This window comes from Bidens hawaiensis, unplaced genomic scaffold, assembly GCF_021521415.1.
Source record: "Bidens hawaiensis isolate Kalapana, Puna unplaced genomic scaffold, B.hawaiensis_p1.1 tig00037562_1, whole genome shotgun sequence".
Lineage (NCBI taxonomy): Eukaryota > Viridiplantae > Streptophyta > Magnoliopsida > Asterales > Asteraceae > Bidens > Bidens hawaiensis.
This window is the reverse complement of record NW_027496550.1, coordinates 158209-177167: the sequence shown is the minus strand read 5'-3', so window position 1 is coordinate 177167 and position 18959 is coordinate 158209. Positions and strand designations below refer to the sequence as shown.

Below are 18959 nucleotides of genomic sequence, written 5' to 3'. Positions count from 1 at the left end.
GTGTAGGAATGGCAACGGGGCGGGTTTGGGGCGGGTTTTGCTTAACCCGAACCCGAACCCGAAACCAAAAACCATCCCCGTACCCGCCCCATTACCCGTCGGGTTTAATTCGGGGATTCCCCGTTTGGTTTTTTGTACCCCCCCGACCCGCCCCGTCCCCGAACCCGAAAACCCGAAAACCCGAAACCGATAAGAGAATTAGGGATCTTACATTACAGGTGGTAGCCTGGTAGAGTGGTAGGATGAGAACGAGGAGGAGGAGGGTGGTCCGGTGGTGCAGACGGGGCGATTGAGTGGATGGTGATGGTGGTGCAGACGGCGATTGAGTGAATCGGGGGCGGAATGGCGGTGGCGCACTGGTGCTGCAGATTGATGGTGCTGCGGACTGCCGATTGGTGGTGCACTGGTGCTGCAGATTGAGTGGTGCACTGGTGCTGCGGACTGCCGATTGGTGGTGCACTGGTGCTGCGGACTGCCGATTGGTGGTGCACTGGTGCACTGGTGGTGGATTGGCGGTGGATTGGTGGTGGATTGGTGGTGCACGGTGGATTGGTGGTTTAGGTACTGAGACAGTGGACGGCGATTCACGATTGTTAGGTTTAGATTTGAGATTGTTAGGTTTAGGTTTTTAATATATGTATATATATATTATTTTTATTTATATTTATATATATTATATCGGGGCGGGTCGGGGCGGGGGTACCCAAAACCGAACCCGAACCCGAACCCGAAACAATCCCCGAAACAATCTCCGAAACCCGACCCGAAACCGAAAAAACAAAACCCGACCCGACCCGAAATAAGCCGGTTTTCGGGTTTCCCCGTCGGATTCGGGGATTTTTGCCATCCCTAAGTAGGTGTAGAATTTGAAGCTTGGTTGTTGAGTGTGTGAATTAGTTGTTCAATAAAAATCTAAATTTATTTTTTTATATATTATTTTCTCTATATATTTATTTTTAGTACATTTTACGTACATGTTCTGTTTATTCAATTAACTTCTTTGTTTTAGTATTGTATACATCGTTTTCTAAAGCATATTTTGTATATACTTAGTTTTTAGATGAGACATATACCACGTTTATTTACATTTTGATCAATAACCAAATATAGATTTTCAGTTTTGATTCTAATACATAACACAAACACAAATAAGAGACATAAGAATATGCATTATGGGGCGTTAAAAGGGGTGCCAAAACCGCCACACAGGGGCTTGAAAGGGGTGAAACTACTAGCGAGCATGTGGACACGTGCCTATTTCTTTCTTTTGGTTTTTAATTATTAATTAAATATATAACCAATTATCTATCTTCACCTCACTTTCCCCATTACATTTCACATTTCAACACCTATAAGAATACATGTCTGACGCTTAAATGAAATAGGAGAATGATACATGGTCACTCTTGGCGTGTATGTTTGTTTGTAAATCGTAGATAATTTATTTCTAATATCTTTTACGAATGTGCTTGATACGTGTCCGGTACAAATTGCCGTTAATGATATTAATTTGAGAGTGACACAATAAGATATTTATTCTGTAAAACGCTTAGTGGGCCAACAAAAATAAGTTTTGATGGGCCCATTTTCTAGCTTAATTATTGGCGTGTGTCCACGTGTTAGGCCTGACGCTTATAGACCCAGCAACAGAGGGCCCATATGAAAAGCTTTGGTTTGCTCTTTAGAAATTATATAAAAAATACACAAAAAGAGCGGCCCTTAAGAGGAGTCGGGTCAAATTAAACAAACTGTTTTCAAACCTCTTGAATCGCTTTTATACATTTTTTCTAACTTATGGTATATTATTATTAAAACTAAAAGCAAAGTTAGAGCTTATCCAACATAACTCGTACTCTCTAAATCTACTTTTTAATCTACATTGTGAGACTAGAATTACTATTTCGTAAAGAACGCCTTAGTATACACCATAATAGTGCTAGGCTTTAAACCGTTTGGTGTCTCAGCATGATTCGACTTTGTTCATTAATTATTAATATTATTATTTTGTGTGTTTTATTATACTTTTGTACATATATCTTATACTATTTAGTTTTTCCTTTATCATAATTGCATATACCAATAATTATTTATGTATAATTATATAAAAAAATATGTGTTATTAGTATTATCATTTTATGTATTTCATTGTAGCTTTTGTACACATCTTATATTATTTAATTTTTCCTTATCATAATTGCATATACAAATAAATATTTATTTATAACTACGTTGTATACAAAAATAAATATATGTATGTTGTCTGATTTAGAGCCGGATGTCTCTCTAGTAGGGGTGAGCAAGATAAGGGTCATACCCTTGAAACCCTTTTACCCGACACGCAAAACCCTTAATTAGACCCGAATATATAATATAGGTAGGGTAAAGGGTATTTAAATTTCACCTTAAAGGGTAAAAGGGTTTCAAGGGTCTGACCCTTTTTCAAACTCTTGACCCGTTTACTAGTTTCTAGATAGATATACATTATATTCGAGATTAATCTGAAATGTAGGAGAGGTTTGTATTTTATATATGATTCATTATACATTTCCCAACTATTAAGAAAAATAAAAATAAAAAGGCCATACTACTGATTGGAAACATATATATATATATATATATATATATATATATATATATATATATATATGCTTAAGTTCAGGAGAGAAATGAAATTACTGTGAGAAATGAATATGGACCACTAGTTTATTTTATTTTTTAAATGTTTAAAAATAAATGAAAAAAATATATATGCAACAATAAATGCATTCTCTCTCTTCAATTAATGCAACTAATATAACCATAACAAATTTCTCACTTTTTAATTAATACAACTAATATAACCAAAATAAATCCTCTCAAATTAATAAATATCAAAACATAATTTTATTTTTAAATTGATATAATTAGAAAAATTATTGCTATAAATAATAATAAAAAGATATCATACAAATATGTTCATTCAATATAAACAATAAATATACAACATACACAAAATTATATAACTTACACTTGTTTTGAGCAATAAAAACGTACAGCATACAAAAAATTATACAACTTACATATGTAATTCGACATCAACAATTATATAAACTAGAAAAAGATGCAAACATCCTATACGTGTGTAGGTTATATGTTTTTCGTGTGTAGGTAATATATTTTCTTATTCTTAGAACAAGTGTTTGTTGCATGTTTTTGTGTATGTTGTATATTTTTTATTGACATTTAATGTTAACATATGTAAGATAGTTTTTGTATTATTCATCACAATGTACCTACGTGTTGATGGATATTGATATATTGAGTTGGAAGAAATTGGTTTTGGATAGAGAAAAAATATTTAATGTATGAATAAATTGTTATTTAAATGTGTAGGATAAAATTTTCGAGTGTAGGTTATATGTTTTTCGTGTGTAGGCTATACGTTTTCGTGTGCGTGTAGTTTATTGATGCTGAATTTTGTGTTTCGGTTATATGTTTTTCATGTGTAGGTTATATGTTTTCTTATTCTTAGAACAAGTGTAGGTTATATGTTTTTGTGTAGGTTGTGTACTTTTTTGTTGATATTTAACGCGAACACGTGTAAGATAGTTTTTGTACTATTCATCACAATGTAACTATGTGTTGATGGATATTAATATATTGAGTTGGAAGAAATTGGTTTTGGATAAAAAGAAATTTTAATGTATGAATAAATTATACTTGTGTAGGATAAAAATTCAAGAGAGAAAAAAATAAGTTATAAAAATAAATAATTCTTAATATTTTCCAATTATAATAATTTGATTAGTTATATTAATTAAATAGATAACTATTATATTTATTAGTTATATTAATTGAAGAGAGATCCATTAATACTTTCCTTATTATCTTTAAGCATTTAAAACCTAAATTAAAATTAGTGGTCCATATTCATTTCTCACATTTCTCACAGTAATTTCATTTCTCTCCTAAACTATCCCCTATATATATATATATATATATGAAAATCACTGAATTGTTCTCTACATGTAATGTGTGAACGTGAATATTATTTTCATCGGTTCAAATGGTTGATAAACTTTCGAACTTAGAGTATAATGTGTTATTAAATGAAAATGTAATCGTTTTAGGATTCATACTTTAAAGTCAATATGAAATATGCAACTAGTAAATGCAGAAAAAGAGTTGCAATTACAGCTTTAAAGGGTAAAGGGTTAGACCCTTGAAACCCTTATTTATACCCGATCCTTTTATTGTTTAGAAGGTAGGATCTCGGGTCCACATTTCTTCCTAAAAGGGTAAAGGGTCAGGATGGGGTATCAGGTAAAATGATAGGGTCTTACCATTTGAACAGTCCTACTCTCTAGAAGCAGCATCTCTATCCTAATAAATAGAGGTTAAGATCCGCCTACATCAAATCCCTCCCAGACCCTACTAATAGTTTTATTATTTATAGAATTTACCAAGTATAATTGTTGTTTTATATAAACTTATATACTAGTTTAGACTCATAAGCCTAATCAAGCTAAAAGAAGTTGAAAATCAAGCTCATTTCCATGGTCGAGCTCTATGACCGGTCCAAGGTCGAGCTCGAGCTCGAGCACGCTTTAAGGCAGATTTAATTCTAAAGATCAGACCTCAAGTACACACCCAAGCCAAGTTCTAAACAATCTGATCCAATATAGCCAGAAAGCAAGGATCGGATTCGGGCCATATCAAACGACTCTATTCAGGCCAAAAATCCTTGAAAAGTTGGGCTACAGATATAATATATTAAACAGAAAACAGCCCACCTACAACTGTCAATAGTAACCATGCAACCAAACACTTGCATAAAATCCATAACTAACAAGAACAAAAACCTACATGCTACATGTCACTTGTCTTCCACCACTTTTAACACATTAATTCATTCCCTTTTCAAGACCAAACCACAATCTTCCAACCACAAAACTCATTCCCTTTTCAAGACCAAACCACAATCTTCCAACCACAAAACTTCTTCCTTTTCGGTCAAGGGTAAAATCGTCATTTAACTTTGCTTCACTTGATAGTAATATAGCGATTCGTACCATGTTTCGCCCAGTAGTTTTTCAAGTCAACCGGTGAAGACAAATCATGACCTTGTGATGCAAGCCGACTGATCAACCGAGTAAAAACCGACCCACTCATCTTGCGCCCGCCCATCCGTGAATGACGTTTATTCGGCATTTGCGGTAGCGGGTAAACCGATAAAGTGGTGGTGCAACACGACGACTGCCACCCGCCACTACCCCACTTGTAACACTGCCTCGCGACACCCGTGCACGAACATATTGGGATCGGCATTGTCGTTTCGTCAAAGCTAATCTGGTCCATTAAGCCAAACTCTTGTGCGTCCCACTCGGCTTTCGACCCGTCAGTTGTCACGTTCCGGTTCAGATCCTCACCAACTTTCTTCTGTTTTTTAGCCCTCGACGGACCACCACCATGAGGTTTGACCTCTTTTTTAACCTTTTTATGAACAGGTTCAGCTCGGACAGCGGTAATAGGGAGTGCTTCGGTTAAATGCGGTTCCACCACGTAAGACGGCTGTGTATGGTGGTGGTGCCGCTTGGAACTGCTGCCTCGGTGGAGGTGGGTGTTCATGGTGGTTTCATGGAAGCGTAAGGCGGCGATTGCGTTATCTCGTTCTTTAATAGCATCGTTTCGGTCGGCGATTGCGCTGTCACGCTGCTGGATTGCCATGTCGCGTTCTTCTAACGCTGCTCTCTTCTCAGCTAACGCGCGATCCCGCTCTTCAATGGCAGTGTCACGTTCGGAAACGAATTGCATGATTTTTCTGTTCATTGCCATTGCGCTTTGGTCTTTCACTTGGTATTGAGGCATCATGTTCCACTACAATTAATATTTAATACAAAAAATAAAAACAAATTACACAAATTATCTAAAGACAGAATTACATATATTGTCCTTTTTGTGTGTTCCAAATTTCACTTGTTATCCTTTATCTTCAAAATTGATCTGTTTTATCCTTTACGTTTACAAATCCAACAACAGCGTCTGTCCTTCGGCCCTAACCCAGTTAATTTTTCTCGTTAACTCTGGTCATGTGCATTGCACATGAGGACAAATTAGTCATTTTATCCATTTATTTACAAAAACATTTTAATAATTTGATACGTATAAACAATAGAGTAACTCTCTGTGTGCACTTGCCTACCACACCACCACTATCACCATCCAACCACCATCAACAAAAGCGTCGGCCACCACCATCAACAGATTCGCCAGCCACCACCATCAACAAAACCGCCCCAATTTCAACGTATTCGTGAAACTGGGGTTATGGCGATTAGGTTGCAGATCCGCGGCTCTTCGTGTTCATGCCGGTCGATATATTTTTCTGGTCAGATTTTGAAGGGTTTCATAATTAAAGGTCAAGATTTCCGGTTAGATCTTTTGTGGTCAGTTTGTGGCTAGATCATCACCATAGCGTAAGCCACCACCATCAATTTCGAACATATCTAAACTCAAATCGTTCAGATCTAAGCTCGAATCGAAGGCAAACGGGTTCGTTAAGGGTTGGGTTTTAAAGGGTTGTTGCATTTCTGACAGCCATAATTAGGTTCATTTACGGCCGGCGGTGGAGGTGGGAGACGGTGACTGAAGTGGGTGTAAACGGTTTTTGAGAGAGAGAGAAACAATCAGTAGAAGTGGGAGACAGTGGCTGTGGTGGAGGTTGGAGACAGTGACGACAACGGAGGTTGGAGACGTGGCAGAGACAGAGGTTGGAAATGGTGGCGGAGGCGGAGGTCGGAGACGGTGGAGGTTGGAGATGGTGGTTCGTGGATGTTAAGGGGGTTGGGTAGGTTGAATATATTTATTTAAATAAATTATATAACATATTTATAAATATTTAAGAATAAATTATAAATTGTGTTTTTATAAATAAAAGGTATTTTTGTTTTAATCTTTTAATTAAATTTACTTTTAATTATTAAAATGTTTTTGTAAATAAATGGGTAAATGACCAATTTGCCCTCATGTGCAATGCACATGACCAGAGTTAACGAGAAAAACTAATTGGGTTAGGACCAAAAGACAGACGTTGTTGGATTTGTAAACGTAAAGGATAAAACAGATCAATGTTGAAAATAAAGGACAACAAGTGAAATTTGATACAAACATAAAGGACAATATTTGTAATTCTGTCTTGTATAAATATTAATAATGTATTACCTGAGGATGAACACTTTTGAAGTAATCTATTCGATGTCGCCCGTTATCTCGATGATGACCCGCATCATCCATCTTGGTTTTGGTTAAAAAGAGTGAAATTAAAATCTGATTTTAAATATTTATGATCATCTTGTCCTGTATCATGAACACAAACAGTTAGATTCGAAATTAAATAATTACAAGTTGTACTGATTAATTAGTAGATGGTTCATAGCAGATCACTATTTTATTTGATCTTATTAACTGGATAGAAAAAACCAACAAAACAATATTATTGATAATAATAATGAATAATGCTGTTTAAAAAGTAATACAATAAAAAGTCGGTCAGCTTTGTAAAGGTAGTGTCTCCGAGTGTGACTCGATTAAGCGTAAACTAATGAGCAAATAAAGTAAACCATGCATTTTCTACTAAATTCTTCTATATAGGTAAACTATTATGGTAATACTAATAATTAAGTTGCTACTTTATCGATATATACGTATCCCTGAGTTACTTCTTGTAATAGTGCATTAAATATAGAATCCTAAAATTGCTATGTAACCAGACAATCTTAAAGCACGAGTCTTAACACACCATAGGACCAAATGACAAATATAATGAAGATTCAAAATGGCAATAATGTAACTGCGAGCAACGGCGACCGAGAGGGTCCACCCATCATCCGGTTGCTAAAAAAAGCCACAATTTCTATGTAAAAAACCCCAAGTGGGATATTTTTTGAGAAAACATGAGTTCTTTTTTTACCTTAATTGACTGAAAAGTGATGATTCCGTTGCTGAGAAGACACAACAGTTAAAGAACTGCTAAACATAAATACAACTTTCTTGCTAAACTACTGCTAACTTAAATCACAAAAGTCGCAAAAAGATAAAAACTTTCTTATAAACCCTTACCCATAGCAGTCAACAATGACAAGCTACCTATATGCTACGTGGTGACAGCGATGAAATAGCACTCGCTATTTCATGTTTAGAGACAAGGTCGTAGAACCCTTTTACATGTTTTACATTTAAGTAGCCAAAAAAATAGCAATTATAATCAATAAACAAACATTCACACCACCAAAATAGCAATTATAATCAATAATACCACCAAAATAGCTAGTAAAGATATAAAAATAATAAATAAATAAAATCACAAGTCGCTATTTTATCGCTATTTCCTTACCCTACACATCACATAGCGGTTACCTGGTGCCATGGTTATTAATTGCTAGTAGTTACCCCACCACTAGTCGCTGCTTAATTTCTATTTGGTCAAAATCGGTTAAAATTGAAAATTTTTATATATAAACTTTGGTGTGTGTGTGTATATATATTTGAAAAATTGCATATAAATTCTAATCCGATTCATCGCTAGTCCTTGCCCCGCCGTCCGACTAGCACCTAGTGATTTCTACAACACAGCCTGGCTCAATGGTACGCTATAGCGGGCGCTACGAGCACTATCAAGGACTATGCAATTACCTCTATCCACAAAAACAAAGATCAAACAAGAAAGCCAGTTGTTCACAGACTCGGTACATGACAATGAATCAACCCAGCAAAAAAAAAACCTTTTAACACCATCCCTAACCACCACGAAGCAACGGAAGCGAATCGGACTCTAAAAGATTTACCATCTTAACACCTTTCTACATCAAACACAAATCATCAAAAGGTATAACAACTAAAAGCCACAACAATTAACAAGTCTTCAAAACCCTAAAATGAGCAATGCCCAAAATTCAGAAACCCTAAATAAATCACATGCATACATCCAATTGCCCAGATTCAAAACCATCAAGGAGAGATGAGATAATAATAACAACAGATCGAGTGATAAATTGAGAGGAGATCGGTTCCGATTATGGAGGTGAGAGAGTAAAATTGAAGAGATGGGCAGACTCACATGATGATGAAGAACAAGTAACGCCGCCAGCCAGCCAAAATGAAAAGAAAAAAGCCCTACCACTTTTCATATATATCAGCACCAGTTGTGTTGTGTTGTGTTGTGTTGTGTTGTGTGTGTGAGAATGAGAGAGAAACCAAACCTTGAGATTTTGCTTCAGTTTTTGTAGATTTTCTCTAAACAGATATACCCATTCTATTTCTATTATATTAATTTAAATAATAAAATAAGAATTTCATTTATTATTATTAGAAAATGTTATTTAGGCCATTCTTTACAAATTTTTTGACAATATTACCATTATCTTGTTGTTTTGAAAAAAAAAAGGGTTTAATGAAATTGATGATTTTTATTATTTTCATGAGTGTGGTTGCTATTATTTTAGAACTTATAATATATGAATTTATATTAGACGGGGATGAGGTTTGTGTTTAGGATTTTTGTTTTCTGAGCGGTGGACGGTGGTCACTGACGTTAGAGAGAGAAACATCGAGAAGTCGAGGACATGTGGATGCTTATAAGATGAGGATGAATTTAATGGTACGGTTGGGTTGAAAATACGAAACAACTAAGGGAGGTAGATTGTAATTATTTAATTCGAATTTCATATTTCTTATTATCTTTAAATTTAGGATTTAGTTACTAAAGAATAAGTAGCATCTCTTGTTAGCGTGTGGTTTATATATTTTAACAATATTTACCATGTATTGTTATTAAAAAAAGTTTAATGGAATCGATAATTTGCATTATTTTTTATGAGTATGGTTGCTATTATTTTAGACGTTATAACTTGTGAATTAGTATCATCATGGTATTGTGTCTAGGATTTTCATTTTTCGTCGACTAAATTCTTATGTGCGGTGGACGGTGATCATTGACGTTAGAGAGAGAAACATTAAAAAGTCGAGGACATATGTAGTTTTATAAGATGAGGACGAATTTAATGCTACGGTTAGGTTGAAATACGAAATAACTAAGGGAGGTAGATATAACTACTTAATTTGAGTTTTTGTGTGTGCGTAAATTTTAGATTTTATTTAATAAAGGGATAAGTGATTGGTGTATGGTTTATGTGAATGAACTTAGTAGAATTGTGTGTTTCAACGTGTGATTAACTTAATTTTAACAAGAGTATAAATACATATCTTAGTTTGGGTAAAAGTATGATTTTGGGTAAATTATACTTGAACCCGTGAATTATGTTATACTTTATACCAAAGATAGTTAAGTAAACTTAATAATTGTTATTATATTTAGCCTAATGGTTACTATTATGACCTAATATCTAAATGAATATTAGAAAGCGGATTATGCATATTATTCTTGTTATTTCTCATAGTAAACTTTTATGTACGACGGTCACTGATGTTTAAGAAAGAAATATCAAGAAGTCTAGGATCGATAGTTTTATATCAGATGAGGATGAAATTAATATTTCGGTTGAGATGAAAACAAGATACAAATAAACAAAGTTGATATAATTACTTAATGTGAGTTCCATGTGTTTATACTTAAATTTAGGATTTAATTAAGAAAGAAGTAACTAACATCTCTTGTTGGTGTGGCTCCATATTCTTTGTTCATCACCACAATCTCTATCACCACCATTACCTATTTGCCACCATTTGCACCGTTGCCACCATCCCACCACTATCATTTGTCATTGCCACTTTCATCACTTCCAATGTCACTTGCGCACCATCTTTGTCAGTCTCCCACCGTCGATGTCACCACCTTGGCCATTTCCAAGAGTCGTTAAAAGTTCACAAGCCAAGTGTGAGTAAAAATATGTGTCCTAAGTAAAAAACAAATAAATAAATAAAAGGGATGCGCATTTTATTGGGTTTAAAGTTTAATTAAACTTTTAAATTAGCTTAAACTGGGTAATTGTGTTATGGAATGGGTTGTGCATAATTTATTTTTTTCGTTTTCTTTTTTTTAAATAAAAATGGGCATAAATGAATTGGGTTATAAACCTGGTTGTGTTGTTTATTTCATAAAGATTACTGATTTTATGAATATATATATATATATATATATATATATATAGGGGAGATTTCAATTAAGAACCCCTTTAAGTTTTAAGAACTCGAAAGAACTCAGTGTAACGATTTTTTTTTTGAATTTTTTTTACACATGCGTAACATATGTAAGTTACATACACGTAAAAAAAATACAGAATTTTTACGCACCGAGTCGACTTTTTACACATGTGTAACGGACGTAAAAGTTAGTGTAACCACTTACATATTTATTCTCTCTCCTACTTTGACTTTTTTGCCAGATTTAATCTCAACCACATATTTCAATCCATTTAATTAAATGTGTGGCCTAGATTGAGTTATTAAGTTCTTAAAACTCAACATGGTTCTCAAAATATCCCTCCCCTGTATATATATATATATATATATATATATATATATATATTAATTACATATAAAACATATTTGATGGACCAAATGGTAATTTGACCACTTTGAGACGCCACTAAACGAGACGTCGCTAAAATTGAATGCAGGTCATCCCTGCTCCGACGAAGATTTATGACCTCTGGTGATGTTTAAGACCCAGGCGACGTTCCTTTACGTACCACCTTCAATTGAATTGAATGTCATTTAATCTTTCAACACAATCAATGGATTTATTACGGTTTCCAACAATTACTCTTCTTGAATTCGATTAAAGCCCTCTCAACTGAATGCCAACAAATTCACAACGGCGCCTTCTCTCACTCGTGGTTCACAAGTTCTACTTGACAGATTAGGAGGTAAACAGATTAATGCCTTAATTCACAGTTCTCTCTCATTTTACAGTTTGTTATGCATTTCCATTAATTCGATTTTGGGAATTGGTTAGAACTATAGACAGTTTGAGATATGAAATTAGCATTTTCTTTTGTTTCGATTGATTGTGGCTTTTTAATTTACTCTTTCACCAAATAATATTTTGGTTGATGATTGCAGGCATTGGGTATCTATTTGCAAAATCTTAATATCTGGGTTTGAAATTAGCTTCTGCCATTTATTTCACTAAAAAAATATGTTGTTTGTGTGATATAGGTATTATGACTTTAGTCCACATAATTTGAAGATTTTTTCATTTAAATAATTGAATAATTTAGGTAAAGCTTGTTTATTTATTTATTATATGATTGTAAATCTATTTTCTTGAATTTTTATGAGTTTGAATTAGGTCATGCCCTTTGATTGTATGAAAATTTTGAGTTAATAATATTTGAATATGCTGTAATTTGAAAGTATATAAGTGAAAATCTATTATAAGTCAAGATTTCATTTGAGTGACTTTGAAGATTTTGTGTTTTGAATTATACAACAAACAATTTCAAGATTTATTGGCTATCTGTTTTAGTTTACTTCTCCTGATTTTTTTTAGGATTGATTGTAAGAAAAATATGGAGTTTTCATAATATGGGATTCATTTTTAATGTATTTATGATTTCAGCTTACAGAATTTGAAGACTTTCTCACATAAATCATGGGAAATTGCTATGTCACCCCTGGTAAATCAACCAACAACAAGAAGAAAAACAAACCAAACCCGTATGCAAATGCCTATCGACCCAGACCCGAATCTGAAACCGGGTTCAAACTCTACGTTTTGAAAAACCCAACTGGTGATGACATTACACGCTGTTATACTCTAGGTTGGGAACTAGGAAGGGGTGAATTTGGGGTAACATATAAAACCGTGAAAACTGGTCGCTTCGGCTGACCCAGTCAACTGACCGATTTGGTTTGTCATTTTCCAAAACCGTACGCAGTAGTTCGGTCCAAAATTTTCAGACTGATTTGGATTGTAAACATCCCAACTGACAGTGTGATTCTATATTCAGTGTCACATAATCAAATTTTTTGAAGCACAAAGTACTTTCTACATTGAGTCAGTGCCATGTGATAAACGGGTTAGTTTTTCGGCCTGCTTAAGTACACTGGTTAAGCAAGTCAAGCCCAACACAACCGGTTTAACTAAACAGTTAAACATGTCAACCCAAACGCATGTTAAATTATTGAATTTAAACCTAAAACTTATGGTTTGTATCAATTCTTTGTCATGATATCAATGCTCATATTCCACATCATGCTTTCTCAAGGAATCCAAGCTACAATTTAAGGGCTGCTCGTAAATCTCTTCAAGATAACTGGGAAAGGTAAGATTTTGTGTTTTTTTTTAATATAGTTAATTATTTATACATTTGACGCGATAATTTTGATATATTGACTAACATGTTTGTTTGTATGCGTCGCGATATAGTATTTAAATGAGGCCTCATGGAATTTTGTTTTACACTTATAAGTTTGTCTTTTCAATTTGTGTAAGTGTTTTGTTAAACAGGCCTTGTTTTATTCTAGAAAAATTACAACAACTAAAGACCACACTTCTGTACTTTCATTTAGAAAAATACTTATTATTATTACTAAAAAATGCTTGATTCATGCATCAGGTTGGCCAAGGACATAGGGTGAAGAACACTTTGGAAACATGTATAATATTAATATATGACTATAAAACAAATTAACAATAGGTTTTATTTAGTTTGTAATGTTATTTAGAATTAAAATCTGATTCATGTACTTCTTGGTTCTTAGCAGCAAGATGCACAAGTATGGAAAAAGCACAGCCGGCGAAAGTTGGGATATTGTAGTAGACGAGGAAACTTATTACGAGTAAGTTGTTTTCTATTTTATTGCAATCATTAAAATGCGTACATATTGATGAAACAACCTAAAGCTATACATAATAACTTGCAACGGAAAAGATATACAGTTGCCCTATTTTGTAATAGGACTAAAGGGCGTTTTAGGCATTAACAAAGAATGAGACATACGTTCACTGGTAGGCGATACATGCCATTTTTCTCGTTGGCGGGACCCGATACCCGAAAAAAATTTCTCTTCCCATTTGTCTCCCCATTTGGTCCCGAGTTCAGTTTCAGCCCATTTGACAGTCCTGAAAAAAAACACAAACATTAAACTCCAAAAAGAACAACATTAAGAGACCTTTCTATGCCACTTCCTTAAACAACAATCAGTATTAGTAAGTTGATCTTCAAATAGTACAATAGTAGGCTTAAATTACTCATATGTCCTTGATTTATCCCACTTCATAGTTTAATTTGTATGCTTAATTTTCTAAAGGATAATGTGTAGTGTGATTGAAATTATTTACCATTTAAGAACAGATCCTCTTCCATCATAAAGCTCTCCCCATTTTTTCCACCATGATTGTTCATTTAATCTTCCATATTTATGCGCTCCTGTTTCGGTTCACCCTTTCGCATCATATTTTTCCCACCTGCATCAAAATTATTTGGTAAAAACATAGATTTAAATATTTTTCTGAAATATCCAGCCTTATATTATAGGGTGTCAACAGTCTCAAAATAAAAGCACGAGCTTCACTTATCAAGCTTGAATGGTTTCGGTTTCGTTTTTGGTTTCGTTTAGGTTTTGTTTCATTGTTTTGGTTTTTGGTTTCGGTATTCGTTTTGGTTTAAGAGATTTTTGGTTTCGTTTAGGTTTTAGTTTCTGTTTTTTGGGTTTTGGTTTCATAACACGACCTGAACCAAAATGGCCAACTTTTAGGTGGTGTTTGTGACATGACCCGAACCAAAGTTTATATGCTTTAAATCGGCCTGATATGTTATCTGAATTATAATAATTGTTGGTAATTTCCATTGTGTTAGGCCCGTCAGGTGTTGGTGACTGGGTTAGACCTATTGGGCCTATGGAATTCATTAATGATGTAATGGGTTTATGGGGTTACAATTGGGCTTTTATATTTGGGCTTTACTTGTTGGTCAAGTTAGGGTCTCCCTATAAATACATAGCCATGTTAGGGTTATGGAATTGTGAGAGGGATTATTGTATTCAAGTTTTGTGCTAGTTTCTTGAGTATAATAATACGTGAGGTTTACCCTAAATATTGTGTGCTCGTTTGTGTTTCCGTTATCAATTCGTTCTTGAATTGGTATCAGAGCCTTGTGCTCTTGGTGTTCATCAATCAATTAAAACGTGATTGATTATATCATCCAACTCAATTGCCGCTGCCGAAGTTGATTTTGCAAGAGAAAAGTCGGTTCTCGAATTCACAATTTTATCAATTAAAGTGGTGAATTGTATAGTCTGTGATTGGTTCATTGGAAGAAAAAGTCAACATAATTGAAGTTGTTACACTTTCTTTTCTTTGCCGCCGACAAGAGTTCAAGAAAGCATAAATAATAATAAAACTTGGTTTTGTTGTATTCTTCCATTGGTTTTTTTTTGAAGTCAGAATACGATCGAAATTAAGAAAAAAGAATAAAAGTTGGTTTTAATTCTTTTGTTTTTCTTGGTTTAACAAATTTTGATCGGCTTATTTTCGCGGTTAGAGTTTAACGAAGATCGATGGGTGATAAGGAAGCAGTGAAGACGAGTGGGAACCCGAATGCATTCCAAAGTCCCATGCTTACCCCTACCAATTACACGGTATGGGCAATTCGAATGAAGGTACTCTTGAACGTGCAAAAGGTTTGGGATACCATTGATCCGGGTGCAACCGACGATGATAAAAACAACATCGCGATTGCATTGATTTATCAGTCGATCCCGGAAGCAATAATCATGCAAGTGGGTAATCTTGATTCGTCTAAGGAGATTTGGAATGCGATTAAGACGCGTAATCTGGGGGCTGATCGGGTTAAGGAGGCAAGATTGCAAACTCTCATGAACGAGTTTGATGGTATGAGGATGAAAGAAACGGAGACCATTAATGAGTTTGTGGCGAAACTCTCGTGTACGGCGTCGAAGGTGGCAAGTTTAGGAGAGATGAACGAGGAAACTAAGATGGTCAAGAAGTTCCTTTCAAGTCTACCCCGAAGGAAGTTTATTCAAATTGTTGCATCTCTTGAACAAACTTTGGATCTCAAAACTGTTGGGTTTGAAGACGTGGTGGGATGTTTAAAAGCATACGAGGAGCGGATTCGTGAAGAAGACATGCATTCCGAAACCCAAGGTAAGCTTATGTTTCAAAAGTCTAAATCCTCAAGTAGTCGGTACAATGATTGTGAGTCCACTCGTGGAGGACGTGGACGTGGAGGAGGGCGAGGACGAGGTGGTCGCGGGTCGAGTCAAAATCGCGGTCATCAAGAAACCGCCATGAACCGGGAAAACCGTGAACATAAGGGCAAAACCTGGGACCTCTCAAAGGTTCAATGTTATCGATGTGATGAGTTTGGACACTTTGTCCATAAGTGTCCTAACCAATAATAGAAAGTTCAAGGTGAAACAAAGTTAGCTGAAGCATCCGAGATAAGGGATCCTTCTTTGTTTATGATGAAGAGTGTTCAAGAAACGGTGTTCTTGAATGAAAAGAAGGTTATACCCGGAAACTACGAGTCTAAAGATGGTGATGATTGGTACCTAGACAACGGTGCGAGTAACCACATGACGGGCAACAAGTCTATCTTTTCTGAACTTAACAATCGTGTTACAGGAAATGTTAAGTTTGGTGATGACTCTTATGTTGATATAAGCGGTAAGGGGTCGATTTTATTTGAGCCTAAAAGTGGTGAACATCGTTTGCTTACGGATGTTTATTTCATACCGAGTCTTCGAAGCAATATTATTAGTCTCAGTCAAGCCTCAGAACACGGGTGTGATATTCATATAAAAGATAACTACCTTACGATGCATGATGGGCAAGGTAGGTTATTGATGAAGGTGACCCGTTCCCCTAATCGGCTATACCGGATACAATTAAAGATTGGTAAATCGGTTTGTTTACTTAGCCGAATTGAAGAAACAAGTTGGTTGTGGCATGCTAGGCTTGGCCACTTGAACTTCGAGTCAATAAAGCTAATGGCTAGGAGGGAGATGGTTGAAGGGATGCGTAGCGTTACCCATGAAAACAAGTTGTGTGAGTTTTGTTTGGTCGGGAAGCAAACGAGGCAATCCTTTCCTAATTCGGCGGCGTTTAGGGCGACTCAAGCCCTAGAACTTGTGCACGGTGATATGTGAGGACCGATTACCTCTCCAACAATAGCGGGTAACATGTACATGTTTGTTTTAATCGATGATTACTCACGATTTGTTTGGACGTATTTGATGAAGGCCAAAGATGAGGCGTTTGAAGCTTTCAAGAAGTTTAAGGAACTAGTTGAAAGTGATGTCAGGAAAAAGATCAAGACGTTTCGTACCGACCGAGGTTGTGAGTTTACCTCACATGAGTTCAACCAGTTTTCTGACATGGAAGGCATTCGAAGACATCTAACGGCACCATATACACCTCAACAAAACGGGGTGGTTGAAAGACGGAACCGAACCTTATTGGAGATGACACGGAGTATGTTAAAGCAATGGGTGTTCCGAATTACTTATGGGGTGAGGCAATCCGACATGCAACGTACATCGAGAATTGGATTCCTACTCGTGCCCTAAAGGAGAAAACGCCATACGAGATGCTAAAACAAAAGAAACCGAATATTGCTCATCTTAAAGTATTTGGTTGTGTGGCATATGCAAAGATAGTGGGCACTCACTTGAAGAAGCTCGATGACCGTTCAAGGAGTTTAGTGCATATAGGAGTCGAGACTAGGTCCAAAGCTTACCTGTTGTTTGATCCGAATACCCAGAAGGTTGTGATAACTCGTGATGTAGTTTTTGACGAGAAGAAGACATGGGTTTGGTCTAATTCAGGTCAAACCGGTGAAGAAACGGAGTTAGCACCGGGTTTATTTTGGGTTGATTGGAATGGGGTTATTGATACCAGAGTTGGGCAAGTTGTAACCGAGCCTATGGAAGGCAACAACATTAACGACGAAAATTCAGCTTTGTTGCTAATTCAGACAGCCCATCAGCACCTTTAGCGACAGATTCTGATACTCTGGTCGCTAATTCCAACAACTCAGCAACCTCTTTAGCGACACCAGCAGCAACTGGTTTAGCGACAACAGCACTTGACGAACCAGAAATTAACCTACGAAGATCTTCACGTGTTTCGATCGCACCGGTTAAGTTCAATGATTATGTCCTATGTTTGGAAGTGGAGGAGGACATTGAACTTCTTTTGTTAGAATAAGGTGAACCAAGGAATTTTGGTGAAGCAAAATCCGGAGTGGATAAAGGCTATGCAAACGGAACTCGAATCCATTAAAAGAAATGATACATGGAAGTTGACCGAGTTACCGAGAGGGGCTAAAGCTATCGGATTGAAGTGGGTTTTCAAGGTCAAAAGAAATGCAGATGGTTCAATTAATAAATATAAAGCAAGACTCGTGGCAAAGGGTTATGTGCAACAACCCGGAGTTGATTTTGACAAGGTCTTTGCTCCGGTGGCGAGACTTGAAACCATACGTATGCTTATGGCTTTGCAGCTACTGAAGGATGGCAATTACATCATTTGGATGTAAAGTCAGCATTTTTACATGGGGAGCTACAAGAAGAGGTATTTGTTTCTCAACCAGATGGGTTTGTTAAACCCGGGGAGGAAAGTAAGGTCTACAAGCTAACCAAGGCTTTATACGGTTTGAGACAAGCACCGAGAGCGTGGAATACCAAGCTTGACGGTATTCTAACGGGTTTGAAGTTTTTGAGGTGCTCGAAAGAACAAGCGGTGTATCGGAGATTGATTGGAACCGACATTATTATTGTCGACGTGTATGTCAATGATTTGGTCGTTACGGGTTCAAACAACGATCACATTAATCAGTTCAAACTTGCTATGTCCAAGAAGTTTGAAATGTCTGATTTGGGAATGCTCACTTACTATCTCGGAATCGAAGTCTCACAGTTGGAGAATGAGATTCAAATCCATCAAAGTGCTTATGCTCGATGGTTATTGAAAGAAGCCGGGATGGAGGATTGCTATC

General features: G+C 35.8%; 2 protein-coding genes across 2 annotated transcripts; one reads left to right on the top strand and one right to left on the bottom strand.

Moving 5' to 3' along the window:
• Positions 1-5022: 5022 nt before the first annotated feature.
• Positions 5023-7372, bottom strand: LOC143589444 (protein BASIC PENTACYSTEINE4-like). Its single transcript, XM_077070202.1, has 2 exons — positions 7201-7372; positions 5023-5856 (listed from the first exon to the last, which is right to left on the bottom strand). The coding sequence occupies exons 1-2, from the start codon at positions 7270-7272 to the stop codon at positions 5023-5025; spliced, it is 906 nt and encodes a 301-aa protein (XP_076926317.1). The 5' UTR covers positions 7273-7372.
• Positions 7373-15498: 8126 nt separating this feature from the next.
• LOC143589441 (uncharacterized) lies at positions 15499-17109 on the top strand. The gene is made up of 2 exons (XM_077070200.1): positions 15499-16299; positions 16363-17109. The coding sequence occupies exons 1-2, from the start codon at positions 15499-15501 to the stop codon at positions 17107-17109; spliced, it is 1548 nt and encodes a 515-aa protein (XP_076926315.1).
• Positions 17110-18959: the final 1850 nt, after the last annotated feature.

Excerpts from the sequence above, each read along its gene's own strand:
- LOC143589444 (XM_077070202.1), bottom strand. The coding sequence starts at position 7,272 with ATGGATGATGCGGGTCATCATCGAGATAACGGGCGACATCGAATAGAT. Across the intron at positions 5,857-7,200 it reads TCAAAAGTGTTCATCCTCAG|TGGAACATGATGCCTCAATA; the intron begins GTAATACATTAT and ends TATTAATTGTAG.
- LOC143589441 (XM_077070200.1), top strand. The coding sequence starts at position 15,499 with ATGGGTGATAAGGAAGCAGTGAAGACGAGTGGGAACCCGAATGCATTC. Across the intron at positions 16,300-16,362 it reads AAACCTGGGACCTCTCAAAG|AAAGTTCAAGGTGAAACAAA; the intron begins GTTCAATGTTAT and ends AACCAATAATAG.